Source organism: Oncorhynchus clarkii, chromosome 14 (genome assembly GCF_045791955.1).
Source record: "Oncorhynchus clarkii lewisi isolate Uvic-CL-2024 chromosome 14, UVic_Ocla_1.0, whole genome shotgun sequence".
Taxonomy (NCBI): Eukaryota; Metazoa; Chordata; class Actinopteri; order Salmoniformes; family Salmonidae; genus Oncorhynchus; species Oncorhynchus clarkii.
The window spans coordinates 27423348-27440760 of NC_092160.1; the positions used below are offsets into that span (position 1 = coordinate 27423348).

At 42.9% G+C, this 17413-nt stretch overlaps 2 protein-coding genes across 3 annotated transcripts in view; both read right to left on the reverse strand.

The window, feature by feature from the left end:
- Positions 1 to 1287, reverse strand: part of LOC139366481 (LON peptidase N-terminal domain and RING finger protein 1-like) — a 36547-nt gene extending 35260 nt beyond the window's left edge. For both annotated transcript variants that reach the window (XM_071103994.1, XM_071103993.1), the window contains exon 1: positions 467 to 1287. In XM_071103994.1, the coding sequence (XP_070960095.1) occupies positions 467 to 764 (298 nt within the window). In that variant the 5' untranslated portion in view covers positions 765 to 1287. The remainder of the gene's footprint in view (positions 1 to 466) is intronic.
- A 6429-nt stretch (positions 1288 to 7716) lies between these two features.
- Positions 7717 to 10892, reverse strand: LOC139366057 (mediator complex subunit 7). The gene is made up of 2 exons (XM_071103143.1): positions 10752 to 10892; positions 7717 to 10215 (listed from the first exon to the last, which is right to left on the reverse strand). Exon 2 carries the CDS (start codon positions 10204 to 10206, stop codon positions 9457 to 9459), a length of 750 nt encoding a protein of 249 aa, XP_070959244.1. The 5' UTR covers positions 10207 to 10215; positions 10752 to 10892; the 3' UTR covers positions 7717 to 9456.
- Between the last annotated feature and the right edge of the window lie 6521 nt (positions 10893 to 17413).

Consider the following 17413-nt stretch of genomic DNA (forward strand, 5'->3'; position numbering starts at 1 on the left):
ACACACAAAAAAAATATATATATATATTTAAACAGGTGGGGCTCAATGCTTTGAATGACGGGTCGCCAATGATGCCAGGTCACTACACCACTAGCATATTATAGCAGTTCCAACAGTATTTTATTTAACCAGGAAAAGACCGTTTTGCAAGGGGGGCTTGATTGTGTAGTCTATATTGCACTGAAGACAAAATCATTTCATCTAAACACATTAACATATAGGAATGAACTTCAAGTGCGTTTTTATGTGTCAGTATGATAATTTTTATTTCTGGAGGTTTTTCGGGCAAATCGCTGTTTATGGTAAATTTACGTAATTAGGGTCGTGTGGGGCTTTTATAAGTGGGTGGATTCCATTTTATACAACGAACATACACATTTGATCATAGGTCTGTCCTGCAGCCTACTCGAGGGTTGCATAAGGAGATGTCTTCCCCAAACGTGCTCAAGTTCACACAGGAACCTACCTAGTCGTATCCCTTCATTCGCGATGCGTAAAGCTTCTGTGAACTCGCTGGTTTTGAGTTTCTCCAGAATATGACACTTTATCCTCGTCTCTTCTGGGCAGCACTTCTCAATGACACTGAATAGTAGGATGTTGTTCTTGATGTTTTTGGCGTCTCTCTGTTTAAATATTTCCTTGCAGGCTGGACACCCGGATGACAAGTAGTTCCCCAGGCAGCTCCGGCAGAACGTGTGACCACAGGACATGGTGGCCGGTTCACACATGAGGAACAGGCAGATTGGGCACTCAAGTAGATCCATGGTGGCACAGTTGCGGGGTTATGTCACCACCGCCGGTCCGTGAGCAGTTTGAGTCCCTATCTAATCACCATCTAAGCAACGACAGACACTCTTCTCCGATTAACATGACATGACTGCTAGACTCTCTGATTTAGTAAACAAAGGCTAGCGGAACCCAAGATCCAACCATAAAGACCTTAGTCTAATTCCAACTGACAAAACCCTTCCGATTCATTCACATGCGTTTTCCAAGCATAAATTATTTGGTTTGGAACAACACCACGTAACGTCTTCTCTTTCCTGGCATCATGATGAACAGAAGGTCCGATCGTCTCTTCGCGTCTGGTTGTCTTCAACTCCGAGATCCATCAACACTAGACCAATATTGGGTCAGAATTTTAACAACGATTCCTTGAATGTTTCTGCCCAACTCTTACTGTAAAAGCACAGCCGGGAGAAGTAGGCTTCCTGCTCTGATGCGCATCGTGTGGATAGAGCTCGAAAAAGCCCAAGCCACACAGTGTAAGGCTTACCTTACATAAATAAAGATCATGTGACGGGAACGCTGGGTATGCTATTGGTGGACAGACCCGAGTCCCGCCCTGTTGTGAAACCGATTTCATAACACGCTTTTACTCCGACTGCTAGTGGCTTTATATATCTCTCGAAAATCATAAAACGCGCACCGACAAGTTACTAATCTCCAAACGCTATTATAATGACCTGGGCCGCTCTAGTGATCTAAATACAGGGAATCTGCCGCCTGCAGAAACATGATGTGACAGAAACACGTGAAAGTTGTTTTTTTCTGGCGTCTCTTCATTCAGCCTCATTAACTGCCTTTAAAAAAAATAGCTGATATGGCTGACTTGCTTAAACAAATGTGGTTTCTACTGACAATTGAGATGTACAAACTATGGCGTAAGGGGACGACAAGCAGATACGAGAAAATCCGTAGTTTCCATTAAGACATTAATGAACGAGATAGGACCGACGTGGTCAATATAACTATTTGTTCAGCAACATAATTCAGAACATGGGCCATTCTTACAGTATTCTCCCTGTAAGTCAGAACCATAGGATAAATGAAAGGGGTATACTCTGGGATGCTGGCCTTCTAGGCAGAGTTCCTCTGTCCAGTGTCTGTGTTCTTTTGCCCATCTTAATCTTTTATTTGCCAGTCTGAGATATGTATTTTTCTTTGCATCTCTGCCTAGAAGGCCAGCATCCTGGAGTTGCCTCTTCACTGTTGACGTTGAGACTGGTGTTTTGCAGCTACTATTTAGTGAAGCTGCCAGTTGAGGACTTGTGAGTTGTCTGTTTCTCAAACTACACACTCTAATGTACTTGTCCTCTTCCACAGTTGTGCACCGGGGTCTCCCACTCCGCTTTCTATTCTGGTTAGAGTCCGTTTGCACTGTTCTGTGAAGGGAGAAGTACACAGCATTGTACGAGATCTTCAGTTTCTTGGACATTTCTCACATGGAATAGCCTGCAGTTCTCAGAACAAGAATATAGACTGACGAATTTCAGAAGAAAGTGCTTTGTTTCTGGCCATTTTGAGCCTGTAATCGAACCCACAAATGCTGATGCTACAGATACTCAACGAGTCTAAAAAAGGCCAATTGTATTGCTTATTTAATTAGCACAACCGTTTTCAGCTGTGGGGTTTCTACTGATCAATTATTCATTAAAAATGCTAAACTTGGATTAGCTAACACAACGTGCCATTGGAACACTGGAGTGATGGTTGCTGATAATGGGCCTCTGTACGCCTATGCAGATATTTCATAAAAATCAGCGGTTTCCAGCTACAATAGTCATTTACAACATTAACAATGTCTACACTGTATTTCTGATCAATTTGATGTTATTTTAATGGACATAAAATCTGCTTTTTTTTTCAAAAACAAGGACATTTCTAAGTGACCCCAAACTTTTGAACTGTAGTGTACCTATATTGATATATATATATATATATATATATATATATATAGAGTACCAGTCAAAAGTTTGGACACACCTACTGATTCTAGGGTATTTCTTTATTTTGTAGAACAATAGTTAAAACATCAAAACTATTAAATAAAACATATGGAATCATGTGGTAACCAAAAAAGTGTTACACAAATCAAAATATACTGTATATTCTTCAAAGTAGCCACTCTTTGCCTTGATGACAGCTTTGCACACTCTTGGCATTGTCTCGACCAGCTTCACCTGGAATGCTTTTCCAAAAGTCTTGAAGGAGTTCCCACATATGCTGAGCACTTGTTGACTGCTTTTCTTTCACTCTGCGGTCCAACTCACCCCAAACCATCTCAATTGGGTTGAGGTCAGGTGATTGTGGAAGCCAGGTCATCTGATGCAGCACTCCATCACTCTCCTTCTTGGTCAAATAGCCCTTACACAAGCTAGAGTTGTATTGGGTCATTGTCCTGTTGAAAAACATGATAGTCCCACTATGCGCAAACCAGATGGGATGTTGGTTAAGTGTGCCTTGAATTCAGTGTCACCAGCAAAGCAACCCCACACCATCACACCTCCACCTCCATGCTCCACGGTGGGAACAACACATTCGGAGATTATCCATTTACCTAATCTGCGTCGCACAAAGACACGGTGGTTGGAACCAAAAATCTCACATTTGGACTCATCAGACCAAAATACATATTTCCACCGGTCTAATGTCCATTGCTCGTGTTTCTTGGTCCAAGCAAGTCTCTTCTTCTTGTTGGTGTCCTTTAGTAGTGGTTTCCTTGCAGCAATTTGACCATGAAGGCCTGATTCACGCAGTCTCTTCTGAACAGTTGATGTTGAGATGTGTCTGTTACTTGAACTCTGTGAAGCATTTATTTGGGCTGCAATCTGAGGTGCAGTTAACTCTAATGAACTTGTCCTCTGCAGCAGAGGTAACTCTGGATCATTTCCTACGGTGGTCCTCATGAGAGCCAGTTTCATCATAGCGCTTGGTGGTTTTTGCGACTGCACTTGAAGAAACTTTCAAAGTTCTTGAAATGTATATATATATATATATCACATTTACATACGTTTTTAGACCCTTTACTAAATACTTTGTTGAAGCACCTTTGGCAGCGATTACAGCATTGAGTCTTCTTGGTTATGACACTACAAACTTGGTACACCTGTATTTGGGGAGTTTCTCCCATTCTTCTCTGCAGATCCTCTCAAGCTCTGTCAGGTTGGATGGTGAGCGTTGCTGCACAGCTATTTTCAGGTCTCTCCAGACATGTTCAGTCGGGTTCAAGTCCGGGCTCTGGCTGGTTCACTCAAGGACATTTAGAGACTTGTCCCGAAGCCACTCCTGCGTTGTCTTAGCTGTATGCTTAGGGTCATTTTTCTGTTGGAAGGTTTACCTGGCACCACGCCGTCAGAGTGCCCAACTCCTCTCTGTAGGCCATCTCAACGTTACTGGTAATCAGGCCTACTACTGTTGTGTCGTCAGCGAACTTGATGGAGATGGAACTGTGTGAGGCCATGCTGTCGTGGGCATACAGGAGGGGGCTGAGGACACACCTTTGTTTGGCCCCCAGGGTGAGGATCAGTGTGGAGGAGGTCATGTTACCTACCTTCACCACCTGGCCCAGACATAGAGGAGAGCTGGGACGAGTGGAAAGCTGGGACAAAAAAATAAACGAGGCGAAAATAATTAACAGATCAATTTTCTCAGATAACACAGAAGCTAGAATGTATTGAAGTCCAGCATGTTCCTAAGTTTTGTTTTCATTCATTTGTATGATATAGCCCATTTTCACTGCACCAGTTTAAACTAGCCAGAGATAGTTTTGAGGAGATGGGATACTCCATTGGAATCGTATTAATGGCCATTGTCTACGTTGCCCATGCGTCTTCACTTGGCCACACAGTGCATTATGGCCTATTCTGGGACAAGGTGAGCTCTCCTTTAAGTAGTGAATGGGAGTCAATTGGGCGCTAGCTCAAAAACCCAACATTAGCATGAATATCATGAACCAGAAGTACACTACAAATCTTTTCTGAGATTTGAGATAAATCACATGATCTCTGTGATATTCTATAGGTTTGTAAAAGTGATATTACATACTTTCAAGGACAATAGGAAGGTTTCTGAACATTTGCCACGTTGTCGCAAAACAACTGGGAACTCTGTACTCGGAAATCTTAGATTCCGACTTTAGTGCATTCAAGACAACTGTAAACTTGGGGGAAAACAAGCTCCGACTGGGAAAAATTATTTTGAACGATCATCCAACTCGGAATTCCAAGTACGGAACTCTGGCAACTTTCTAGAGCTCCGACATTCCGAACTGACATTCACTGATGTCATGATTACATCTCATATTTCTCTGAGTTCCCAGTTGTCTTGAAAGCACCATCCTACCCTGACTTTGAGAAGGGATTGCGTGGTGATTGGTCGACAGTCTGCTGGGTGAGGCATAAAATGGTTCATGTAAGGGTTAATGTAAGAGGTAGGTGTTAGGGTTACTCACTGAGCACACACCAGGTTGAATCAATGTTGTTTCCATGTAATTTCAAAGATATTATGTTGGACAAATGTGGAATAGACGTTGAATTGACATCTGTGCCCAGTGGGTAGGGAAGGGACGTCCCAAAGCTCATTTTAGTTTTCATGAATTCTTACGATATAGCCTATTTTGACTTTGTGCCTGTGGTAACTAGTGGAAACCCCCATGTTCCCCCACTGTCAGCCACTGGGCTTCCTCTCATCACCACATTTGGTGGTGAATGAAAATGCCAACCCAAAGCTTCAGATTTATACGTGCAATGAAACATCTGTCTGTGTTAACTGTCTGTGTTAACGAGGCAACACTCCATCTTAACTCCTCCTCCACATTTACTGGATTGGCTGAACAGTGCAGAAGAGAACCTCCCCTGACAGGTTTTTTTCTTATTTTCAAGACGTCTGTGCCAGGGTTTGTCACAAATCACCACAGCCACAAAGCCAAAATTGGGCTATTGTCAAATTTCATGAAAAATAAAATTGGTTTCGGTCTTAATTTAAGGTAACGGTTAGTAATAAGGTTAGCAGTGTGGTTAAGGTTAGGTTGAAAACCTGGGATGCTGGTGAGGGGAGGACGGCTCATAATAATGCGCAAATGGAATGGCATGTATTTGATACCATTCTACTGATACCGCTCCAGCCATTACCATGAGCCTGTCCTCCCCAATTAAGGTGCCACCAACCTCCTGTGATTTAAAATGTAATAAGAGAAATGATAGAAACAGGCGCGGTTTATGACTTTGCAGCTGTGACAACCCAACGACCTGTGCTGTTGCCAGAAGATCTTTTGTTTCTTTTACGCCTGCTAGGTTAGACCATGCACCGCCTTCACCCAATCTGCATTTGTCCAAATAATCAACGGCACAAACCCCAAACAGGAACAACTGCTGCTTGTAATCACATCATTCTGTGAGCCTTGACATGTTCTCACCGTTTCATCTGTCCATGAGTGATTGTGCAACAAAAAACATATTAGATGATTACTACAGCCTACTTGGCATTCCTTTAAACCCAACAAAGATATGTGTTTTATAACAGCAGGGCAGGCTAAGTTGGCATCCCCATATAACCCAAATCAAATTGTATTTGTCACATGCGCCGTATACAACAGGCGTAGATCTTACAGTGAAATGCTTACTTACAAGGCCTTAACCAACAATACAGTTTTAAGAAAAAAAAGTGTTACAAATATTTACTAAAATAAACTGAAATAAAATAACAAATAATTAAGGCGCAACAATAAAATAATAGTAGCAAGCCTACATACAGAGGCACCGGTTCCATGTACAGTTCTTCAGCTAGCTCCCCCTCCTCGTCCTACAGTAGTCTAAATAAAGCTGTAAACTCTCTGACCTTTCCCCCTTTGTTCTCCATGGCACAGGTAACACACATTATGTATGTCAGGGTTAGCCTAATTAGGGTTTAATCCCTGGTCCATCACAACACCTTTCCAGTTTTGGGGTAAATCACTGGGCGTGTGTCTCTGGCCAAGATAAGGGTTGTGTTTTAAATGGCACCCTATATTTTTTATTTAACCTTTTATTTAACTAGGCAAGTCAGTTAAGAACAAATACTTATTTACAATGACGGCCTTCCCCTGCCAAACCCTGACCTGGATGACGCTAGGCCAATTGTGCGCCGCCCTATGGGAATCCCAATCACGGGATTCAGCCTGGAATCAAACCAGGGTCTGTAATGACACCTCTAGCACTGAGATGCAGTGCCTTAGACTGTTGCGCCACTCGAGAGCTATTCCCTATATTTGGCACTACATTTGACCAGGGCTCTGCACTATGTAGGGAATATGGGATCTGGTCAAAAGTAGTGCACTATGCCATTTGGGACGGAAAAAAAGGGATTGGAGCCATCCCTACAACATGCAGGTAGGTAGGCCAATAAGGCCATTTACTTAAAGACCGACATATCTAAACATAGTCAATCTGATGATAGGACACCCAGCCTTTAGCCCAGGTCAGCCGTAGCCAACTCTCCTCCTGGAAAGCTGAGCTAGCCTACTTGGTGTGCAGGTTTTTGCTCCAGACCAGTGCTAATACAACTGATTTAGCTAATCAATTGGGTTCCTCAGTGCCTTGATTAGCTGAATCATTGAATCAGGTGTGTTAAAGTAATGTCGGAACAACAGCCTTCCCACCTAGCATCTACAGACCCACATAATGCATCCCCTATGTCTTTCATAGACGGTCTATGATTCTATAGCAACCACTTGAAAATGTAGGCCTCTCCTGACTTGAGTAGGAGTTCGATATCTGGGGCAGTAGTGTTGTTTTGATTGCTCTGCACAAAGACAGGGCCGACTGGTTAGGTAATGTATTGTGCTTTCTGTTTCGGTTGAAATAAAACATGCCTGATGTGACTACAGACTTCACAGACATGTTGAATCAGAGATAGTGGTATCTAGGCTACATTAAATACAGAAAAACAAGGCAATTATTTCCCAACGAGTTTTGTTATTGAACATGTTTTCATAACACAGGAATGGAAATTCAGATTCACATTTCACGGGCAGCGGTATATCTGTCCTCATTGATCCAAAACGAACACCACATCAATTCAATGCTTGTATGTATGCCGTAATAAGGGAATTAGAATCCTCCTAGGGGTTCAGTGATCTGTCTGTCTATGGGACTAATGTACTAACATACTCAAATCAGTGGAGGCTGTTGGGAGGAGCTATAGGAGGACGGGCTCATTGTAATGGCTAGAATGGAATGAATGGAACGGTATCGAACACAAACAAATGGAAACCACGTTTGACTCCATTCCATTAATGCCATTCCACCTAATAGTGCCCTCCTGTATCTCATCCCACCAGCCTCCTCTGACTCACACCTTATCTTACACAACAAAGGCTTGCCTGCAGTACTAGCTCACCCCATGTTCTATAAGGTTTCAATTTCTTCGTCTGTCACCACCAATGAGCAATCTCACGTTACTGCATGTTTTAGTAGTTACATAGCACAGACCTAGTCATACACTATGTAAATGATCCCAGTAATTGAATGGGCAAATCCCCATTTCAGCAGCAGTGCCTTCTTTAGGGTACAGGGCACTGTGTTGCCAAAAGGTTTGTGATTTACCCACTAAATTGTTGGGAGCATTTACATAGTGAGACTATTTCTATACAGTTTACTCTGGCTCAGTCAGCACCATCTACTAAAATGTTTTGGGTGTACCAGCTCATGCTGTTCACTAGGCTAGGGGAAACATCCCGGAGTGTGTCTATGTGACAACACACTAACCTCTGTCTCTCTCCAGCCAAACAGTGACAGAGACTGGGGTAGTGTAGCACGCCTCTGACTGAGACATTAGCTCACATTGCTACAAGTATATAAGCTTACATAGCAAGCTGCTACACACAAAGCTTCACAGACTAAACCCTTCGTCTAACAAAGACTGTTGCAGTATCACTGGCATTCAATCACATTAGGTTATGACATGTGAATAGAGTTCAGGTTTGATCATAGTGCAAGATCTTTTCAGCATTCTTAGACTACATAGTGTAATGCAGTGATTCAGCTCCTAAACATATTGTTTGTTCGTTCACACACGGACTCATCTAAGGTATGAAATATAACTTTAAGTAGAAAAGTGGTTTCTAGCCAGGAATCAGTTTTAAGACAACCTGAAAGGAATCAGCAGGACCCACTAGTGGTATAATACAACCAGTCTTAGATTAAAACAGAAAAAAGGGTGGTAGGCCTAATTGTCTAATACCATGATAGTGAAAATGAATCATATAAAATAGAATTACTCAATTATGTTACAGGACTTGGAAGTTGCTTTATTAACTTATCAAATTATGAATTTTAAAGAGCATCCAAACGTTAATGATAGCCCGAAACAATTCTGAACAAGGAAGGTGTGTTCATTGTCCATGACACTTCATAGTCCATGAAAAATACTATAAAACTGCACAGCGTATTTGATCAGAACTAGATTAAGCATACGACACAATTAAACAGACCAATAACAGCAATAAAACAAACCTACCAAAACAAGAGAAACCTATATTCAGCAAGGTGAATCATTTGGATTCTGAACATTACATATAGAAATATAATGAAGAGGACTCAATTCACAACAGACGATCTGTTTTACAGAACACATTTCTATCTGAACGTTCTTCATCATTGCAGCCTTCTATAGAGACCCCAGCCCTAAATACAAAACTCAGGCAATCTCGTCGATAATACTACACATTGCTGCATCCTTGTCCCATACTCTATCCTTCTTAGCAGCACCACCCATGCTTTTGTCCTGTTGTGGCCCAACAGCCATACAGCTAGCCCCAGCCTCCTCCACTTCCATGGGCTCAGTCTTTAGCCTGACGGCCAACCCCAACGCTCCACCACCCCTCGCCCCATCCCCTACCCCACTCGAGGCCTCAGTCTGCAGCAGGTCATCGGGCAGGGAGGCCAGGCATCCCTGGATCATCTCCATGACCCTCTCCAGATGTTTCTGGAACCTCTCTGCAGTCTCCAGGCGCTGTCTCTTCTGCACTTCCATCATCACCCTCAAGGTCTCTCTGGCCTGGTGCGGACGGTACTCATTGATCAGATGGTGCATGTGGACAAACAATAGCTTCAGGTCCTCCAGCTTCTCCTCTCTCTTTATACTGCCAGGGCTCTTGATCAGGATGTCCAGGAGATCCAGGAAATTCACCAGGATGGACATGTTGAGCTTCTTGAGCTCCCGTTTGTGGTGAAACTGCATGGGGTGGAGCCGCTCGATGCCCTGGCTCTCCAGCGGTCGGATGATCAGGTCGTCACACTGGAACTGGTTGCCGAACATCATGTAGGTGTCTCGGATGGGGGGAGGGGGTTTGGGGGCGAGCCCCTTGCGGATGTTCTCGTCAGTGTACTCCTTGATGTACTGCATGGGAGGGGGAGGTAGGGCACTCACCTGCTGTGGTTCACCCATGGTGGAGGCCTGGATAGAGGAAGATGGGATGACATTTATTATAGCCTCCCACATTACTTCATCTTCCCACTTTGCCTTTATAGTTGGCTTGTCATTCATAACAAATAAGCTGGGGAAAGAACCTGATGGCTATCATCCTGCTGATTTACAAAGAACATGGCTTACCTCTCGATATAGACTGTATTATCAAAGATATTTATGACTAGGACAATTTATAGGGTTTCCCCTATTAATCTGGTAATAGTAGCTAGCTAGTAGCTAGCTTTGTGAGATACCCACCTTCTAGACGCGCATGCGTGACTACCTGGCTAGCTAATTAGCGTAGCTAGAAGTGTGTAGGACAGCTGGACTACGTTGTCTAAAGGTAACCTGCTGAGCAAGGGGGACTAGTTACAAGCCTACAAACGGATTGTGAACAATCTAGCTAGCTACAGTATTTTCAGTTGATTCCGTATCTAGCGAGCTAACGTTAGCTAGCTAACATGCGAGCTTGGTAGACTTGGAAGTCATTTCACAACAAGGAATGATACAAAGGCAAAACATACCTTTCTATCGCGTCATCAATTACTGCATTTAATATAGACTGAATTCGCCACCACAACTAACGTCATAGCTTTTCACAAGAAATGTTTTTGCGCGACTTCGCTTCTCGTTTCCCTTTCATGCCCCTGTCATCCCATCCCATTGGTTGGATTTTTCTTTGACATGATTTGTTAGCAGTGCGGATTGGCCAGTTTCTCGTCAGTAATGCACGATTTGATTGGTTTTCACAGACTGGCCGCTTCATTTGATGTATTTTGGCAAGTTTCTTTAAGTGTTTCATCCAACACACTTGTACAATGTAAAGGTTTGTAACAAAGTGGCGTAAGAGAGGTCGAAAGTGCGATGTTCAATCTGACATAAATGAATGTCTCATTGTGATGTTCAACATACAGGTAGGTAACTGCCATAATAAAGGAAACACCAACATAAAGTGTCTTAATGGTCCAATGCAGCTGTTTATTTAAGTGATAATGCCCGATAAGCAGATGTTTGGAGGATTTACTGGCATGGGTGTTTGTCTCCGGCCGGCAAACCCTGACAATATATCCTCTAAACACCGGCTTCGAGGGCATTATCACTTTTAATGATAAACCTTCTGGAACGAATTGTAAAAATCTCTGAAGCTAGAGACTCACATCTCCCTCACTAGCTTTAAGCACTAGCTGCTTACAGATCACTGCACCTGTACATAGCCCATCTATCTACCTACCTCATCCCCATACTGGTATTTATTTATTTATTTTGCTCCTTTGCACCCCAGTGTCTCTACCTGCACATTCATCTTCTGCCAATCTACCATTCCAGTGTGTAATTGCTATATTGTAATTATTTCGCCACCATGGCCTATTTATTTCCTTAACTTACCTCCTTTGCACTCACTGTATATAGACTTTTTGTTTTCTTTTGTTCTACTGTATTATTGACTGTATGTTTTGTTTATTCCATGTGTAACTCTGTGTTGTTGTATGTGTCAAATTGCTACGCTTTATCTTGGCCAGGTCACAGTTGCAAATGAGAACTTGTTCTCAACTAGCCTACCTGGTTAAATAAAGGTGAAATAAAAAAAATAAACAACACCAAACAATACATAAATTGCACTATAACAGTGACAAACGGTGCCCACAAACTGTTAGGTCCTGCGTAAAGCTTTTTTTTCCAGCACCATGGAGTGAATCCTTACCACTGCTACACTTCACTATCAGCAAAGCCTTGTCTGGCAGCGATTCAGCCTCATTTACTGTCTTTAAAAAAAACATAGCTGATATGGCTGACTTGCTTAGACAAGTGTGCTTTCTATTGACAATTGAGATGTACAAACCATGGCATAAGGGGATGATGAACAGATAAGAAGCATTCCGTAATTTTGATTAAGACATTAATGAGTGAGCTAGGACAGACGTAGTCAATATAACTATTTGTTCAGCACTTTTGAAATGTACAGCGACAGAATTCAGAACATGGGCGTTCTTACAATATTCTCCCTGTAAACCAAGTCAGAACCTTAGGACAAATAAAGGGGGCATATAAGCAGACAATGAAAGCTCTTACAATATTTAATGATTACATTTCTTTAAAACAGGCTATAGGCTACATGTGCACCACCAAATCAGAAAAGTAGGCTAAGTTATGAGGGGGAAAGGGACCAAATTATTATGGTGAGGCACATGGGCTACTAACAGCTTACTAAACAACATACATTTTCTGGATTTATGGAGCTTTCAATACAATTGGGAATTTGTTTTAAAAAAACAAGGTTGAATCATGACGTCAGTGATCTTCAGGTTGGAGCTTGAGAAAGAGGCCAGAGATCCTGACTTGGAAATCCTGGATGACCATACAAAATGTATTTTCCCTGTCAGAGCTCATTTTTTCCCCCTGTTCCCAGTTGTCTTGAACTCACTGAAGTCTGAGATTTTCCAGTTGTTTTGAATGCGGCGGAAGTCATGTTGGATTGACAGCATGGCCAATGTATTCAACCTTTTCTGGCCCATAGTGTTAAATGTTTATCCTTTTATGCTTGGAAAAGAGACACTTAAACCGAGACTTGGACCACACACCCACTCCACTGAATAGCAGGCTAGTGATGGCTTTGCAACACTTGCAGTTAGCCCTGATTCCTTCCAAACCACTCATTGTTGAATTAGTGATATCTAACTTGTTGGGTAATGTTTATGTCCAACTTGTTGGGTAATGTTTATGTCCAATGGCCGAAGACCACTGATAGGCTTTATCTATAATTTCTCTTCATATGACAAGGATTGAAAATGATTTGCCTGTAGATTGTCAACTTGATTCATGATGATGACTGCTTGTCTTGCTTGCTAGCTAAGAGTTTGTTTGTTAACATGATCATTCCAATCAAAACTACGGTCTATATAAGTTATTTGATGTCATTTTATCTGTGGCCAATGACCTTGAGCCTTCTTGGATGGGCACTTCTAATGAAACTCTATGGCAGCACCCAAGGGGCTTGAATGTTCGAGCTCTCCCCGTAGATTTTGCAGTGACATAGTGTTGCCATGAGTAACAAAACACTGAGCCAATCACAGCTCAACTAGAGAACATTACCAACCCCTACGCTCCGTATTTTCCGCTGGCTGCCCCACCACCACAGAAAACACTGAGCTAGCCTGAAACGCCTGCATTTTGGAACTGCCTTACTCAAGAAAGCAAAAACAGAGACCATGTTTGTATTCTGCTTTATTAACTCAATGATGATTTGTTTTTTACATTGTTTGCAAACTGATATGTGACACGTATTAATGCCAAAATTACATGCAAAACAGGCAACCCAAAAATATATATATTTCTTTAGCTAAACAGGTGGGGCTCGAAACAGATGGGGCTCTGATATATAGACCAATGATAGATGATAGATGAGTTTATTAGTCAGATGCACAGGGTCGAAGATGTAATCGCAGGGTGCAGTGAAATTCATATTCGCCGAGCTCCAACAGTGTGGGTAGGAAGTCTGAAGGGCATGAGGGGGGCAGGTTGAGCAGGTGGCTGCCAAGTAGCTTTTCAGCAGCCTGATGGTCTGGGGGTAGAAGCTATTGGCCAGTCTGACAGTTTTTGCCATGATGCTCCTATACTGCCTGCGTCTGAGTGATGGAAGCGGGGAGAAGAGACCATGACTCGAGTGGCTGAGGTCCTTCATTGTGTTCAAATCAAATCTAATTTTATTTGTCACATACACATGGTTAGCAGATGTTAATGCGAGTGTAGCGAAATGCTTGTGCTTCTAGTTCCGACAATGCAGTAATAACCAACGAGTAATCTAACTAACAATTCCAAAACTACTACCTTATACACACAAGTGTAAAGGGATAAAGAATATGTACATAAAGATATATGAATAAGTGATAGTACAGAACGGCATAGGCAAGATGCAGTAGATGGTATCGAGTACAGTATATACATATGAGATGAGTATGTAAACAAAGTGGCATAGTTTAAAGTGGCGAGTGATACATGTATTACATAAAGATGCAGTAGATGATATAGAGTACAGTATATACGTAGACATATGAGATTAATAATGTAGGGTATGTAAACATTATATTAAGTAGCATTGTTTAAAGTGGCTAGTGATATATTTTACATAAATTCCCATTATTAAAGTGGCTGGAGTTGAGTCAGTGTGTTGGCAGCAGCCACTCAATGTTAGTGGTGGCTGTTTAACAGTCTGATGGCCTTGAGATAGAAGCTGTTTTTCAGTCTCTCGGTCCCAGCTTTGAAGCACCTGTACTGACCTCGCCTTCTGGATGATAGCGGGGTGAACAGTCCTTGATGATCTTTATGGCCTTCCTGTGACATCGGGTGGTGTAGGTGTCCTGGAGGGCAGGTAGTTTGCCCCCGGTGATGCGTTGTGCAGACCTCACTACCCTCTGGAGAGCCTTACGGTTGTGGGCGGAACAGTTGCCGTACCAGGCGGTGATACAGCCCGACAGGATGCTCTCGATTGTGCATCTGTAGAAGTTTGTGAGTGCTTTTGGTGACAAGCAAAATTTCTTCAGCCTCCTGAGGTTGAAGAGGCGCTGCTGCGCCTTCTTCACGATGCTGTCTGTGTGGGTGGACCATTCAGTTTGTCTGTGATGTGTACGCCGAGGAACTTAAAACTTACTACCCTCTCCACTACTGTTCCATCGATGTGGATAGGGGGGTGTTCCCTCTGCTGTTTCCTGAAGTCCACAATCATCTCTTTAGTTTTGTTGACGTTGAGTGTGAGGTTATTTTCCTGACACCACACTCCGAGGGCCCTCACCTCCTCCCTGTAGGCCGTCTGCGTGTTGTAGGTGTCCTGGAGGGCAGGCATTGAGCATCCAATGGTGCATTCGGCTGAGCGTACCACCCTCTGTCGAGCCTTGTGGTCAGTGGTGGTGGAGTCGCCATACCAAGCCATGATGCAGCCCGACAGTATGCTCTCAATGGTGCTCCTGTAGAACACCGCAAAGAGGCTTCCCGTGTGGCGCAGTGGTCTAGGGCACTGCATCGCAGTGCTATCTGTGCCACTAGAGATCCTGGTTTAAGTCCAGGCTCTGTCGCAGCCGGCCGCGACCGGGTGACCCATGGAGCGGCGCACAATTGGCCCAGCGTCGTCCTGGTTAGGAAAGGGTTTGACCGGTAGGGATGTTCTTGTCCCAAGTCACTAGCGAGTCCTGTGGTGGGCTGGGCGCAATGTACGCTGACATGGTCGTCAGGTACACAGTGTTTCCTCTGACACATTGGTGAGGCTGGTTTCCGGGTAAAGCGAGCAGTGTGTCAAGAAGCAGTGCCGCTTGTCAGGGTTGTGTTTCGGAGGATGCATGGCTCTCGACCTTTGCCTCTCCCGAGTCTGTACAGGAGTTTCAGTGATAGGACTGTAACTACCAATTGGATACCACGAAATTGGGAAGCAAAAGGGGTAAAAAAAAAAGAATATTATAATATTAAATATATATGAAAAAAAGCTACAAACAAAATAAAACAAAGGAACAAAAAATTGGAAAAAGAAAGAAGAAAAAAGGGCTCTGGGGAACATATCACATCTCTTCAGGTTGAAGAATTCCTGCCGTGCCTTCTTCACCTCAGTTGTCTGTGTGATTTTACCATTTCAGATCATTGGAGATGTGTATACCTTAGGAACTTGATGTTTTTCACCGTCTCCGCAGCAGCCCTGTTAATGAGGATGGGAGCGTGGTGTCGTGTCTTTGGCTATGCCGGATTAATTGATAAAACATGCTATTATATAAAATAATGTCTCAGTAATTAATATCACCTGATTGAGCTAATCATGTAAATGTAATTAACTAGAGAGTCGGGCACCACGAAATAATATTTATAGAGCTATTATCTTCCGAATAAACTCTTAAAGATCTAGTAATATTTTACATCAATAGCAATCAATATCAATCGCCATCTTACTTCAGTCTCATAATCTGAAAGTTGTAAATTCTTGGTTATCTGCAAGAACCCTGGCTAACAAGTTGAATCAGAAATACAAAATGGGGTTTAATTATTTATTTACTAAATACCTAACTAATCACACAGAATTCACATACACACAATTAATCATAACTTGATTACAAATTACGTCATAAAGGAAAACGTCCCTAGCGGGCGGAACAGATATGACAGCTTGTTACACAAAGGAAAAGAGGCTGGGTTGAGTGAAAGAGCGGGAGACTGAGGAACAAAGGGAAAAAGCTGTGCTATCATAAATACAGTATCTTATGCATTCTAAATTACCGCCCATTTGGAAAAGGAAAATGCAATAAATATTTACTCTGAGCTGCGCTTCAGTAGGTTGGTGGTAGATGGAAGGCCGTGTTGCCAAACCGAGTCCTTTGTCCTTTGAAGAATGTCTCTTGTTGTCTATTGGATAAGTTGTAGTAACGTCGTTGGGTGATAGACTGGATACTCTGTCTGTTCCTTCCTAACCCTCGTTGCATCTGCTGTTGCTAACTAAACGGCTAGGAGGTATCACTTCTGTAGTGAATATGATTTTGAATGGTCATCCAACTCGGAATTCCAAGTCAGGAACTCGGGCATCTTGCTAGAGTTCCGACTTCCCAGTTGTCTTGAAAGCACCACCCTACCCTGACTTTGAGAAGGGATTGCATGACGATTAGCTTAGCAACCGCGTGATGCGGCATGACAATGCGAACTCGATCGGTCAACAGTCTGCTGGGTGGGGTCTTATGTTATACTCCGTTGCCCAATTGGATTCCTGTCTCCTCCTTTCTCTAATATCTCTGAGCTGATCTCTGAGTCGGTATGTACTCTCTGGGTTATTTGGGATGTTACCCCCACTGTAAAATGGTTCATGTAAGGGTTAAGGTTAGGGGTGGTGTTAGGGTTACCCACTGGCCACACACCTGATTGAATCAACGTTGTTTCCACGTCATTTCAATGATATTATGTTGAACAAACATGAAAAGGAATTGACTTCTGTGCCCAGTGAGTTGTGTAGGGACGTCCCGAAGCTCATTTTAGTTTTTACGAACTTTGTGTTTGTGGTAACTAGTGGAAACCACCATCTTCTCCTACTGCCGGCCACTTGGCTTCCTCTCATCACCACATTTGGTGGTGAATGGAAATGCCAACCCGAAGCTTCAGATGTATACATTCGGTGAAACATCTGGCTCATTGTTCTATCTGTCTTAACAAGGCAACACTTTTTTCC